At 49.5% G+C, this 15,121-nt stretch overlaps 1 protein-coding gene across 2 annotated transcripts; it reads left to right on the forward strand.

Moving 5' to 3' along the window:
• Positions 1-1,605: 1,605 nt before the first annotated feature.
• hlfb (HLF transcription factor, PAR bZIP family member b) lies at positions 1,606-14,474 on the forward strand. Of its 2 annotated transcripts, none has more exons than XM_029246964.1 (4): positions 1,606-1,921; positions 2,928-3,263; positions 10,828-11,042; positions 11,912-14,474. In XM_029246964.1, the coding sequence occupies exons 1-4, from the start codon at positions 1,807-1,809 to the stop codon at positions 12,128-12,130; spliced, it is 885 nt and encodes a 294-aa protein (XP_029102797.1). In that variant the 5' UTR covers positions 1,606-1,806; the 3' UTR covers positions 12,131-14,474. The 2 variants fall into 2 exon arrangements, with proteins under 2 accessions (XP_029102797.1, XP_029102798.1); XM_029246965.1 differs by having other exon boundaries at positions 11,915-14,474.
• Positions 14,475-15,121: the final 647 nt, after the last annotated feature.

The following is a 15,121-nucleotide window of genomic DNA, read 5'->3' on the forward strand; positions in this document are numbered from 1 at the left end:
AAAATAGGAATGGCGGCTCAGCTCCTTTGAGGCAAGGCCTTTTAGGAACAAATAATGAGCGCGGGATAAAAAGAACTTAAGCACATACTCCAGCGACTTGACCGAGCAGTTTAAGTGACTGCTTTTGGCCAACATTTGCCTTTCTTTCTCAGTACGGTATTTGACAAGTCGTGTAGGTGAGGCTGATGGATGTCCTACTTTCAGAACAGGTCGTCACAACAAGGGCGCCTTTGCTTTAGCAACCGCCGTTGCCAAGGATGTATAGAACTGAGAAGATAATGACAGAAAGCAACAACAGGCAAAAAAAAAACCGAAGACATTTTGTGTTGACTTTTCTTATTTTTTGCATACCCTCTCTCTGTCAATTCATATTTAGATATGAATTAATTTAAGGAGCAAGTAATTTGAAAACCGAAGTCAAAACTCTCCTTTCCTCACTAATTATGAGTCAGCCAGCCCCTACCACAAAAATTAAGAAGCTTATTTTTAACAGCACACGCGAGGCGGGCGGACTTTCTCTGGGCAGCCGCTCGGCTGTTTTTCTTTCCGCCAGGAACACATGAGATTCAATGTGACACGGCTGCGGATCAGGGGAGGCTCGCGACGGCGCCGTTGCGCTGCAATTGGACAAAAGTAGGTCAGCGCGGCGTCACGTGACCGCCCCGTTTCCCACCGCCCGCCCGCCCGCGCGCCGCTCGTCCGTGCGGAGAACGCGTGACGGCGGCGGAGTGACCCGCCTCAGACAGAGCTTCTTGGGTTTTTTTGTTTTTCCGTTGTTCATGTTTAGCCTTTGTCGCGGACGGGCGACAGTCTTACATATATATATATATATATATATATATATACACATGCCATATAAAAACTGCACACAGGACTTTTTTGTTTTTTCAGTGGAAAGCCAACTATTTATGAGTAAACTGCGATGCTGACGAAAAATAAATGCTACGTGCTTTTACCTGGCTCTGTAAAAGCACGTGATAGTTATTGACCAATCAGAATGAAATGCGCTCAGCGCACGCGACAGCCTCGGCGTGTTCGGCGCTCCCCTGGCTTAGCGCTGCTCTCGCTCGAACTCGCGCCACGTGTGTCACCATGTGCACGAAAAACCTCTCAGCCTGTGGTGATGTGGTGACCGTCTGAAAACCTGTCTGGACTAAACACATGATTACATGGCTGAACCTCCCTGATAAACAGTTCCGAAAACAGACTCTTCGCTTCTCAAATTTTTCTTATATTGCGCCTTCTCCATCATGTGTGTTGTAGCATTGTTAACGCATAATAATAATATCTAGAATCACAGCATCCTACGGTTGTAGATTTAGAGTCAGGCATAAGGCATCACCAGAAACAAATGCCCTGCATACATGAACTGACGAAAACAACAACAGAAATAATAATAATAATAATAATAATAATAATAATAATAATAATAATAATGAAGCCGCACCATGCATGCCTGCGGGACGAGGAGGTGTCTAGAAACAACACATTCGTCGAGAAATGTGGGCGGTCTGGCCCCGCCCTCCGTTGACGTCACAGCTGTCAGTCTCCACACATGGAATCTGGAGCCACTTGAGCGCTGCGGCTCCATCTGTACATCCAGTGCCGCCGTCTGCCCAACGTAGCGCCGTACGGTCCCACAGTCCCCGAGAACGTACACCATATAACAATAATAACAGTTTTTCGAGGGAAATTGCTCCTACTTTCAGTCCTTCGACATTTTTTTTTTCCTTTTGCATTTTTTGTTACATTTTTATTACTTTTTTTGTGCTGTCGGAAATACAAGATTTTGTTCCACTCGGAGCCATGGAGAAAATGTCGAGACCTCTCCCAATAAACCCAACTTTCCTACCTCCGACTCACGGCGTGCTCAAATCCCTTCTGGAAAACCCAATGAAGCTCCCCCTGCACCACGAAGAAGGTAAGCACTCGTCCTCCGACGCTATCGAGCTACTCTCAGTCTAAGCACACAGAAATAAAATGGCCAGCAGCGTGTGTGACATGTGCATCTATCCGGGACCGGGCAAACGTCGAGGAGAATACCGCCGGGCTGCACCACCTGAACTTGATTTCAGTTTCGAATTGAAATATATGATAACATCTGAATTAATGAATAATATCTTGCACGGAAGCAAAAGATGTGCACTGTGCAACCGTAGAATTATATTATTATAATACTAATAATTAATTTCCGTTTTCCGATACATGATGATCATGATGATGTGACGGCTGCCTACCTGGTGTGATTTATAATATTATTTGTCGTTACAAGTGTATGCATGATCATCATGTTGTCGACGCTGTCTGACACGGTGTATGAACGCGGTCGCCGGTCGGAGGAAAGCTGTCATGATCATGATGATGTGTGTCATCGTGTGATGCGATGAGGATGATGATGGAGCGCAGGCGGTGGACGTGGTGGTTTGCTGTGTGTGAGGGTTCTGTGCGTGTGCGCTGCACCGGAGCTGCTCTCGCTCACACACACAGTCAGTTGTTTCACACTCCCACACTCACTGTCACTGTGCTGGTGTGGAATGCCATGGCTAAGTAAGCGCTCCGACCAGCGTGGCCCGCCTGCCTCGGCTCGCGCACTCCGGGGCACTGCTGGCGCCGGCGGCGGTGCGGAGAGAGAGAGAGAGAGGGGGCTGCGCTCCGCGCTCCGCGCTCCGGGAACCGCGAACCGCCAATGATCGCGCTCCGCATTGTTGTCCGCCCGCCCGGTGCAGGGGCCGCTGCCCGCTGCGCGAGCGCGAGCGCGTGGCGCACACGGGAGTAGTGGGGCTGCAGCGCGGGGCGCTCCCGGCCGCGGAGAATAATGGAACCGAACGTGCGCCTCATCGCAGCCTCCAGGCGTCATCCTTCGCGCGCCTCTGCGTGTGCGCTCGCGTGCGTTTGTAAGCGGACTCTCTCTAACCCCCCTTCCGCAGGGTTCGGCAAGGAGAAGGAGAAGGAGAAGAAGTTGGACGAGGACGGCAACGCTCCGCAGTCCGCTTTCTTGGGCCCCACGCTCTGGGACAAGACTTTGCCTTACGATGGCGACAGCTTTCAGTTGGAGTACATGGACCTTGAGGAGTTCCTGTCTGAAAACGGCATCCCCTCCAGCCCGTCCCAGCACGAGCAGAACCAGCACCCGCAGCCGGCCCTCCAGCAGCAGGCGCCCCCGCCGCCGGTGCCGTCCGTCATCGACCTCAGCAACCGAGCCACCACCTCCATTCACACGCCCATGGTGCCGCAGAACTGCCTGCACAGTCCCGGCAGATCAGGTAGGGCGCGCTCGACTCGTGGCTCTGTGACGGTCACTAATAATTTGCCAGGGGGGGGGGTGGGTGGGCGTGTGGGTGGGGTGGCCTGGGAGGGATGGATGCACATCGCAGATGGAGGACCGGGCTCCAGCTTGAAGGAGGCACATGGGCACTTTAAAATGTCAAGGGTGGAGTCCTGAACAGACAGGCGTAGCGTTTCCTCCAGTAGATACAGTATGTGCGCCAGAGCACTTGGCACCTGCCTCTCTCTCTCTCTGTCTCTCTCTCTGTCTCTCTCTCTCTCTCTCTCTCTCTCTCTCTCTGTGTGTGTGTGTGTGTGTGTGTGTGTGCTGGGATTTACTGCGCGCTGTGGAAGGCCAGACAAGCATGATGCATCCTCAGTGTGTGCTCCATCTGCTTTGTCAATTCCAGAAAATATTTTGCCTTAATTACGTCATGTTGAAACACAGGCTGCATGCTGACACAGACCATACCGCTGTTAATTTTTAGGATAAAAACACACTTCGATAATGCGAATCTTGCAGCATTATGCGCCTGTGTGCAAAAAAACACGTGGAAAAATATTGAACTCGATTTTACACTTGCGCAAAAGAGAAAATCTGCTTTGCACATTCATGTTCTAAGTGAGATGTGGAAAAAAGTGATTTGTGTGCGGTCTTTTATACTGCACGATTATGCCCTACCTTTACAATATTTTCCTCATGAGCTTTTTCTGCATATTTTTGGTCGTGTGGTTTCTCATCAAATCCTTTCGTTGGAATTTTCCCCCGCAGCATCCTTTCATAAATCACTGTACACCATCCATGATAATGAATTATGGACACTGCGTATAACAATGAAATGTGAAAGGGCAGCCAGTTCAGTAGATGGGGGCTATGGAAACGGAGGCTTCCGGAATTGTCTGCTGTCCAGCTGGACATGATGAGCTCTCATTGAGAATCTTAATTAAGGGACAGAATAACAAAGGCAGCACAGTTGCGGTGCATTTTCGCACCTCGCTAATTGTGCGCAATATGACCAGAAGAACGTGCAGGAAATATCAAAAACATTATCTCGTCGACTTCGGCACATTTTCATATGACTTTGTTGACCCGAGGGCAGAAGTACAGTTCTTTCCACTGATAAGGCACCGCGGTGTATCGGTGACACGGAATAACTTTGCAAAGCAAAGCACGGATGATCTGAAGTGCATTAGGTGTCATGGACTCAGTCGGCGCTCCTGCATCGATCGTCGCGTCTTCCGCTTGCATTTCGGTGTCCTCTGTGGAAAAAGTCGCGTTCCTGCACAGATGACGTTCATCTGCTGCCGTTCCAAGCTTTAGTTGACAAAACTGAGCCGCGGCAGCACTGTCCCCTGTTAAGCTGTTGACAGTGTTGACGGTGCGCACCCGAATGTGACGATGGCCAGAAGCTCGCGGTGGGGCCGCTGCCGATACCTCTACATCTGATGGCTCTACATCTGATGGCTCTACATCTGACGCGCACGGGGATACTGACGCCGTGCCTCGTTGCTCAGTCGGTGGCTCCCCGCGGCTGTGGTCTTCGCTCGTGGTGTGATGCGAAAGTGCACGATGAACACTAGCTGCGTGTTTAGTGGCGCCGTTCGTCTCCCCGAGCCAGCTTACAGAACACGGCGAGGCTCGTAGCCCGAGGACGGCGCTCGGATGATGGGCGCTCACAGGTCAAAGTGCAGAAAGCGAGCGAGAAAGCGGTTCTCGTTTTCGGAAAACCTCATTCGTACCTTGAGGCGTTCTGCCTTCGGTTCCCCCCCAAAAATGAATTTTAGCAGGTTGCCTGCACTTTTTGTTCTGAGGAAAAAGTTATTGTGCGAGTGGGGAAAAGCCAAGAGGTGGAGTGCGCTTTTGTGTCTCTGCACATATTTTCAGCCTTTGTTTTTCTGGATGCCTGCGTGCTTTGGTTCAGGGACCGTTCCGTTTTTTTTTTTTTTTAAAAAGTTTTACAAAATAAATATCACACGGGCTGTCCTCCGATTAATTGCCTGCGAGTTGTGGGAATTCTGAGATCCCAAAGTATAACTTTTCTTTGAGGGTATATATTCGGAAAAAGAGCTCTGCAGAAGTCAATCGTGCAAACATCACGCGTTACGCTTACGGTGTAATTATTCACACGGGTCACAGGTGAGCAAAGCAAGTTGCTCATAAATGAAATGTGTCTCAATATCACGTCTGAGCAGGCAGCCTCTTCCCAGCAGGTTTAGCAAAGACGGGCATCGGGATGTAGGATTCGGTATTTGGTATTCGGTTCCAGCAGCAGATGTGCAGGTGTTCCGCCGCCGCTTCCCTCCTTCCTCCGTCTTTCCTCCTCATTTCCTCTCTCGGCTGTTTTTCTTCCCCATTGCCCGCCCGGCCGCCCATCCCTCGCACATTACTTCTCACATTACTTCTCACGTGAAATGGGCTCGGCCTGCGGCGGCCTGCAGCATCACGTGACGGACACATGGAGGCGCCGTGTGCAGCACGCGCTGCCAACGGCGCTTGTCACGGCATGAGATCTAGTTGCTCTAGGTACACGCTGTACTCTGGCGGCAGTCACATTCCCGGAGCCGTGCTCCGTTCACGTGAGCGCGGCGCTGCTGGCTGCTCTGAGCTCCAGCCGGTGGCCGCGGCTCACATGTCCCGGGTGCACGATGCGGGAGATAACGCGGCCGTCGTTCTCCAGCACAGCGTTTGCCGCCACTTTTTTTTTTTTTTCTTCTTTAAACATCTGCACAACTGCCGACGAGCTGCGCTCAATTCGTCGCCGCGCGAAATGGACATTCGCTGGAACGAAAGGGCCGCAGGAGACCGCAAAAAAATGTTGGGAGATTAACTTCTCGTTCTGAGATTTTTGAAGGAAGCGACGAAATAAAGAGAGAACAAACAAAGCCCGGAAAAAAAAACAAAAAAAAAAAAAAAAAAAAAAGAAACTGAAAAGCAACGCTTCGGGAGGTAGTTTGCGTTTTTTAAAGTTTACTTATATTGCCATGCATTTTGGCAATTGCTCTGCTGCTCCAAGTTCCTCACCGACACCCTAATAGAGGCGGTGCCCCACGGAAGGCAGCATTCCTTCACCTGGCGCTCTGGCTGTGCCAAAGATGGGCCCGTGTCACGTGTAGATGCACGCCGCGCAAAACATGCCCTCACCCATCTGCTTCGCTTCCGTCACATTCAAACGGGCGCGCATTCGGCTGACCCTCTTTCGGAAGCAATCCGGGGGGGGGTCAACAAGCGAGCGCATGGAGCCGCGGTTCTGTAACATGAGCGCTCGGTCTCTTCCAAATATGATCGTGACAAGAAATGATCATAATCACACCAGCAAAACAAGAACATCTTTTTTTTTGTTACCCGCTGCACGAAATGTCGCGCAGAACGTTACTGGCCTTCGCTTATCGTTGCTCTTTTCCCACTCCAGTCATTTAGTTTACATTTACTAATACATTTTTTCGTTTAGCGGACGCTTTTGTCCAAAGCGACGCACATCTCGGCAAAAGTGCAATTCGTGCGTTACATTAAGAAAAGGAGACACAGCTGCAGACGCGAAAGTCTCAAGCAAACCTGGTTTGTTCATATGTTTCTGTGACCGTAAAGAAGAATTATTTAAGATTTATGCCTAATAAGCAGTGTGGTGTTTCCCAGCATGGTGGCACGTTGTGTGTGCTGGATTTCCATCCAACACACCCTTTAATTAATTCCGTTTAATTACTGTAGCTCACAACCACGTCTGTCGCTGCTTACAAGATGCAGGCTCTTTTAGAAACCCGTTCCCAGTGCGTTGGGGCCGCTCGGCGGTGCACTCAAATCCACCTTTTCCTGATGTGATTTGCCAGCCTTTAACACAACCCAATAAATACGTACCGTGTATGTACGTTGCTTTAGGGTAATCGGTTACTTTAATGCTTGAGGAATGATTAAATAGTTTGTTGATCAGCCAAGTAATACAATCACAACACACACGCACGCACGCACTTTCTGAACCGCTTGTCCCATACAGGGTCACGGGGAACCGGAGCCTAACCCGGCAACACAGGGCGTAAGGCCGGAGGGGGAGGGGACACACCCAGGACGGGACGCCAGTCCGTCGCAAGGCACCCCAAGCGGGACTCGAACCCCAGACCCACCGAAGAGCAGGACTGCGGTCCAACCCACTGTGCCACCACACCCCCACACAATCACAACAGCATTTGGTTATTTTAATGGTAATTTTAAAGAGACAGAAATGTCAACGTGTGTCCGTCTGTGGACGGAAATGAACGAAGGCCAATCGGTCTTTATTAATTACGAGCAGAAAGCGACATGCGCCTGGGACTTAGGTCAAGACCAGGGCCCACGAAATGTTCAATGACCATTGATTCAACTCTTACGATTATTTTAACTGTGTATTATAACCTTCAAAAATGGAAAGACAAAAAGACCAGTCACTCTGTGAGACATGGAAGGGATTGTTTTTAACCTCATTAAAGACCGGTGCTTCTCACCAAAGAAGGTTAATTTTTTTAGTTGAGATTTTTTATTGACGACTCCTTAAAAATATAGAGAATGATATACAGTAGTTATAGACGCCTCCATCGACAGCCAGTGTACGAAGCTTCTAATCCAAGTTGTCGAATCGTGTTACGTAATTGGCAGGCAAAGTAAAAATCATTAGGCGTGAACTGTAGTTAATTCTTAAAATTGTACTTATGTAATGAACTGGCCTTGGTTACCAAATTGTTCCTGAGTCTTAGTGTTGAATACCACTTGATGAAACTGGCCCAAAATAGGAAATATCTCTGGAATTTGATCCTTGATACTGATTCATAAAGACATTTGCCGCTTCAGCAAACGGGAAGTACGAGGGTAGGTCGAAAAGGATCCCCGAGAATGTTTTAACTTGTTTGTAAATCTATTGCGGATGCTTTTTTTCCCCGCTTCCCCTTGAAATGTTTTAGGCGGAATTGATGGAGTGATTAGCGGAGAGCAAGTCGCGCGTGCGTTTCGGGGGCCGCCGAGAGCGCGCCGAGAGCGCGCCGCTCGCTCGTGCGGACGGGGCCGGGGAGCGGGGGCGATTGCCGTGGTCCCGCGTTTGTGGGAAGAGGGGGGCTTGGCAGCGCGCCGCCGCCTGGGAGGAAGGTTGAGCATCCTGTGAGGAGTTCAAACTCGGTGCACTCCCGGCGTGCACCGCAATTCAGTGCCCGGCGCCGCTGCGCCCGTCGCTCCGGGGGAATTAATAAGCGCCGCCGGGTCAGCTGGCTAAGCCTTTCCAACATAACCTGTCGCGCTCGCATTAAAGCTTGGCCTCAGCCGGCACCGACGCGCTCGCCTCGGGGCAGTTCGGCACCCGCGGAAGGAGACGGGGGGGACGAGTCGACGTGCGAGGCGGCCGCCCCTTTCCCGCCGTGGGGCTTTGGAGGGCGAGGGTCTGGGCGCGACCGGGGCGGACGCCGCTCACGGCACCTCGCTGCGGTGGCCTCTTTCCCGCGAGCGGCCCTCGGCGCCCGTTCCCGTGCTGCTCGGCCCCCTGCGTTAGAGCGCGCCATTCCTTTCTCCCTCTTGCTTTACAGTCTGCCGCGGTAGCGTAAGAGCGGTGCTCAGCCTACGTTTCTCCCTTTCGCTTCGTTCTCTTTCCACCGAGGTGGCCGACGCTCCGGCCCGCAGCAGGTAAAACGGTCCACGTGGCCTTGCGGCGCCGACGAGGGGCCGGAGACGGGCCGAAGCCGTGCTTCGCTGTCCCGAAATAAGGACCAAGGAAAGGCGGAGCTCACGGAACGTGCTCCTCCGTCGAGGTGCGAGGGCGGCGTTTCAAGGGAACGGCTTTATTGTAGCGTTCTCTGGAGCTCTGCGCTCGAATCGTTTACTTTTTCAGCCGCTGTTTGAGGGAAGCGCTCAGTTAAGAATTAATTCCTCTTTGCAGTGGTTCGTTTTCGGTCAAATCGGAGTCGTTTGTCCGATTTCCGCCGAGCGTCGCCAAGACGCACCTTGACCCAACGACCGGAGGGTGTTTCTCATGCTGTCGTACGTGCTGCCTTGCCATCCTTGCGTCGTCGCCCCCGTTCTTCCCTACGTAGCTCAGACGGAGTTGGCTCATCGCCGCGCCGCCGATACGGTTCGCCTCACGTCACTTCGCTAGCCGACGTCGTTCGGCCCGGTTGTTACCCGGCAGTATGAAACAATCCGTAACCCATCGCCTGATTTGTCGCGACGGCAGTACTGGACTCGTTCGTGGAGCCGCATTTTAACTCGCGTCTTCCGTGCAGCGTTACGCGTTCACAGGTAACGTTCGTTTGCGCGAACGCTCACGCGCGCCGCTCGCACGTCCTTGCGTCGGTGCCGTAACTCGAGTTGCACCTCGGCTCTGCGCTTTTCGACGTTTTTCCGGAAAGCGCTCGCTGCGGGGGAAGGGCGCTACGTGCGGAGGACGGGCACGGCTTTCCTGGAGACGTCAGTTGAGCCTCACCGTCTTGCGGCAGCAACGGAAGCGAGCGAGGCTCCATTTTGACGGAGACGCTTTCTGCTCAGTCTGTTGCCAGAGGACATCTTGCTGGTTAATATATTTGTAAGGTTACAAGATGGTGGAAAATTTTGTGTCAGGAAACACATTTCGCTCACAAGGTCATTGCGTTTTTTTTTTTATTCAGTGGCTTGTGGTGCATAAAAAAATATATATATATATATTATATATAAGACGAACGGTGATGCTCATGTTCCCTTCCGGAACCTTCTTCTGCACACTTGATTAGACTGTGGAAAAAGACAGGCGTCCGTGCGGTTGGAGCGGTTCTCGAGGCCTCAAATTCCGATTAACTGAGACCAGAGGGCCGAACTGGGATTCGGTGGTTAAGCGAGAAAGGCTCGGTGCCGCCGCCCGTAAAGTCGGCCCCCCGCAGAGCGGCGCCGCCGTCCCAGGTGAGCACGTGCGACGGCGGCGCTCCGGCGCCCCCTTCGGATGAGGAGGAGCGAGCCGGGCGGCCGCAGAGCAGAATCAGCAGACGGAGCGGCTTGCGCTCTTTGTTCGCTGTGATATGCAACCGGACTCGTTTCGAGAACCGAGAAGAAGCCGAAGCGATTGGCGCGGTGCCGTGCGTCGTGGAAGGATTCCCCCGACTGTAAATCCCCGCGCTTTTGTCCGGAGCCCCGTAAACCGACAGCTACAACCGCTGTTTTCTAAGTGAGTGTCTCGAGCGAAACGTGGCCGGAGATGATTGATTACAGGTGTTTTCGGCGTCTGTCAGGAGCCCCGATGAGTCCCTGCAGAGGCAGTCTGATCCAGGCAACGAGCGTAATGAGGCCCTTCCTAATTGCCCAGAGAACTGACGGGCTCGTATTTGTGTCTGTTGTGCCCCCTGCTGGACACGGGCAGTACTGCACGGCATCCGCTGCATTCTCTGCGTTCAGCAGACAGTCGAGCAAAGTGTGGAACGACATCCCCTTCCTGCAACTCGCACCATATTAACAATCAATCTTTTTTCCCCCATTGATTCTTTTAACTGATTATTCGGCGGCTGTTACAGACCCTTTATAGTCATGTGCTTTTTGAACTTCGGTGTCTAAACGCGAAGGCTTGAGCTTGTGTCGCACTCTTTCCACAGTATTGCCCTCATCCCGCAACACTCCCAGTCCCATTGACCCAGAGACCATTCAGGTTCCAGTGGGCTACGAGCCCGACCCGGCCGATCTGGCTCTGTCGAGCGTACCGGGCCAGGAGATCTTCGACCCACGCAAGCGCAAGTTCTCCGAGGAGGAGCTCAAACCGCAGCCCATGATCAAAAAGGCACGCAAGGTCTTCATTCCCGACGACATGAAGGTAATTTGGAGCCGGTTCCTGGGGGCGCGCCTCGGGGCAAGTCTCTTTGGATCGCCGCGGTCATGACGGTAATGCACGCACGTTACGTGTCTCTCGGCGTCGGGCCATCCTCCGTCTGCTCGAAATACGTGCACCGCGTGCAGGATGCGCAGAGATTAGAGGCTCGCAAACCTAAGTGGAAACGAGGGGAAAGCTGCGAAGGCGATGGTGTTTCCGCCTCCTCGGCTCGCTTTATCCAGCTGCCCCTCGGGCTCCTTGCCGAGTCCGACCCTGTTGCGGGCGCGCCGCCATTGGCCGGTGCCCCCGCGACAGGCGGCTAAGAGGCTCAAGCGCAGCCACTCATCTTCGGGCTGACCAGGCAATCCGCTGTTACTTAGTGCCGCTCCTCTTCTGCAGGGTTAGGATTAAGGGATTTGCCTTTCCAATTTGTTCGACCGTAGGCGGGGGCTGGGGTTTTACTCGGAAATATATTGCTCAGAGCTGATTTGGCAATTACCGAGGGCCCGGGGAACATCAGCTGACTTGGAGAGGAGGAGGAGGAGGCCACTCTGCGGTGACGTCACCCCGTGTGATTAGTCGAATCGACCCACATTTATTTTGCGCAACCTGCGTCTCGCTTGTTTTTCCTTTGCGTGCTGTAAAGTTCGGCACCCTTCAAAGACACGAACGATAACGGTGACTTTTTGTCGAAACGCGTTTGCCGAAGTCGCGGTCCCCGCTTGGCCGAAACGGAACCCCTCTAGCGCAAGTTACGTAAAGGGAAGACGTATTTACCGCGGTCCTTACCGCGAGTACCCCCGTGGATGTCGTGAAGCCTACACAAATATAACTTGGTACATTTTTCCACCTTTTGTCTTGCGCATTTTGAGCAGGACGACAAATACTGGGCGAGGCGCAGAAAGAACAACATGGCGGCGAAGCGGTCGCGGGACGCCCGGCGGCTGAAGGAGAACCAGATCGCCATCCGGGCCGGCTTCCTGGAGAAGGAGAACTCCGCGCTGCGCCAGGAGGTAGCAGACTTACGGAAGGAGCTGGGCCGTTGCAAAAACATTCTAGCCAAATACGAAGCCCAGCACGGGCCCCTGTGAGGCCCCCCCCCCAGCCCAGCGCCCTCCACCCGCAAATCCTCCGGGGAGTGACAGCCACCCCTCCACCTACCCAGCCACCCACCCTCCCATCCACCCTCCCTCCACTTCCCTCGTTCGCTCAAGAGTTTAAAGGACAATGAGTCTCTCGTTCAGTAGCACCCTCCCACCTCACGTTACATCACCACTGATACCTACTTTGATTTCTGTCGTCAGCACTTTACCAGAAGCAGAAAAGATAGCTGATATATAAATATATATAAATATATATATATATATAAAGAAATACTTATTTTCCCTTTTTTTTTTCTGTGTTCACCGCCTCCGTCGTGAACCTGCCATTCTAATTCCTGAAGTGTTTTTTCTTTTGTAAATGATGTTCATTTTCATCTTCTCTCTACTTACTTTGTAGATATTACCAGGGCTGAGAACTGTTGTAGCATTTCTTTTCCCTTTTTAAATTTTTATTATTATTATTATTGTTATTATTACTATTGTTATTATTATTATTAGACTGCTGATTCAGTATCCTACCTACTTCCTCGTTTTATTTCCTCTGTCGTAATTGATCCGAGCGGGTTAGCTATTTTCAAGGACAGTTCCTCTCATTCGGAAACGTCGGTGTACATTGTCTTTGTGTGTGTATGTGACATGGTTTTTTTTTTTTTTTTCTTCTTTTTTTTTTTCTTTCAAATTACGTGCAAACGTTTCCTTTCCAGTAACTACAGTACATAATTTCGAGATTGTTTATCTCTTGTTGATGTCAATATTATTATTATTATTATTATTATTATTATTATTACTATTATTATTATTATTTTAGTTCGATGGTGATCTATCGTATGCATCGCTTTGAAAGTGCTCTGTGAGGTACCCCTAGCTACATAACATGCCCAGTCTGTGTGGCTTTTTTCTTTTTAACTTCAGACCGAACGGTTCGCTCTCCACTTCCCTCGCACCCGGGTCACGGGGATACTCGGAAGTACGCCGTCAAGTGTGTGTTTTGCGTCGTCACGTGCGACACGGAAACCATGTCTCATAATCTCCAAAGAAATGCAGCCAGGATGATTCGTACAGGTGGAACGTGAAACTGTCCCCCCTGCCCGTCAGGCGCACACCTTTTAACTCCGTCGTCCTTAACAAAACCAGCAAACGGGTTTTATTGCAGGATCACGCTTCACGTTGACGGGATGTTTCCAACGTGTTCGACAATCTTTTTTCATGAGCGTGAGAGAGGAGCTTTTCGCCAACAGTTCTGTGCACTTGTGTGTTTTACAGCCTGATCTGGTGCGACGTTTCTACTGTGTTTCAGTCCAATTTGCCTGATTTTTATGAATGTTTTGCTTTAAATTCAGTCTTACAATTATTGTTGTTAAATATACTTTTTCCGCATGATTTTCGTTCAAGTACACAAATCTAAAGTGAAATGAAAATCAGTTTGAAAAAACAGTTCATATGTTTTCCTGAGCATGACTAACTTTTTTTTTTTTCTTATTTTTTTTTTTTTTTCTTTTTTTTTTGTGGTCAATCTTGGACAACTTTTGTAGCTGTGTGTTGACCTTGTAGACTGGCTGTAAGATGAATGTAAAAGACGTACAAAAGAAAGGTGGATGGTGTTGTCATATAACCCACTCAATTCAATGTTTACTACAGACCAAAAACAACGAGACGCTAAATATATATTGATTATAAGACTTCAGATATTTATAGAAAGCTATTCTGTGAGCTCTTTTTGTACAGTATTTTCCTATTCGAATACTGACAGTGTATTTTAAAAGGCACAATAAAACAATAAGACCGTTCTTATTCTTTCATGTATACACACATTGTAGGTATGCAAAGAAAAGAAATGCTCTTATTTTGCAATGTCGTACGCTATTATTAAGTGATCCAGCACGCTGGGCCTCGCAGTGGGCATTACAGAGACTACCTTCTTTTTTTCCGTTGCATTGTCAGCAATGCCGTTGGAATAGCTCTCCTCCCCATATTCACTTTATAGTGCTTTATATAAATGAGATAGCAATACATTAAATTTAAACGCAGGAAGACTTAGCATTTCTATCTAATGCAGTAGCAAAAAGAGTTGCTTTTTTTTTCTCCTGCATACCTGCGGCTCGGCGTAGGCCGAACGTCGCCTCGCTCGAACCCGCCTGTCCGGCCTCGCGCTCTCCGCTGAAGGGTAATAAAAACGGTTCCAGGTTCTTATTTTATTCTTGTACCAGCTGTTACGACCTATTGTTTTATCTGTTGTCTCTGAAGTGGAGGCTGAAATGTGGCCCACTCTTGACTCTTTCTTTTCTATTGGAATATGGTGTGTTAGCAGTGGCACTCAAAGAGCTTTTTATGACTGAACTAAGATGAATATATCTATATTCGTATTCTGTAACACAGAATATATATATATATATCTATATAAAGTTGTTCTTAATATATTGTCAATTAGGTCAATCATAAGATTATACTGTATCTGTATTGTGTTATATATTGTACTGGTTCAGCTGAACTTAGGAAAGAATGTAAAAAAAAAAAATATATATATATATATATATATATATATACACACAATATTTTCAATAATTATTTTATAATATATACAGAAATGCACTGGGAGTAGGAAGGCTGAAAATGTTTTTGGAGGCTTTAGGAAAATGGTAATGTAAAAATGCACACTTTTTCAAAGCATCTGAAAACTCAATGTACCATTGTGGGCTTAAACTTATTTGGCATTGTCATTCATATTTGATGGTTTTTGAAATATTTTTATTTTTTGTTGCAAATAGTATCTGTTATGATTCTAGCTGGAGTTTATGATAAATAACTTGATGTGTTATCTTGCATCGAAATACGCTTATGTTTTTTAATGAGTTGTTCTCATCAAGTTTGCAACAAGCGTTTAATTAGCTCTTTTGGGTTCAACGTTCAAGTTACGGTTTTCTTGCAACCTAATCAGCAGGAAACCTTCTTGGAAAAGGGAATACATGTGTCACTCTATGA

The sequence above is a fragment of the Scleropages formosus genome, chromosome 20 (assembly GCF_900964775.1).
Source record: "Scleropages formosus chromosome 20, fSclFor1.1, whole genome shotgun sequence".
In the NCBI taxonomy this organism is placed as follows: Eukaryota; Metazoa; Chordata; class Actinopteri; order Osteoglossiformes; family Osteoglossidae; genus Scleropages; species Scleropages formosus.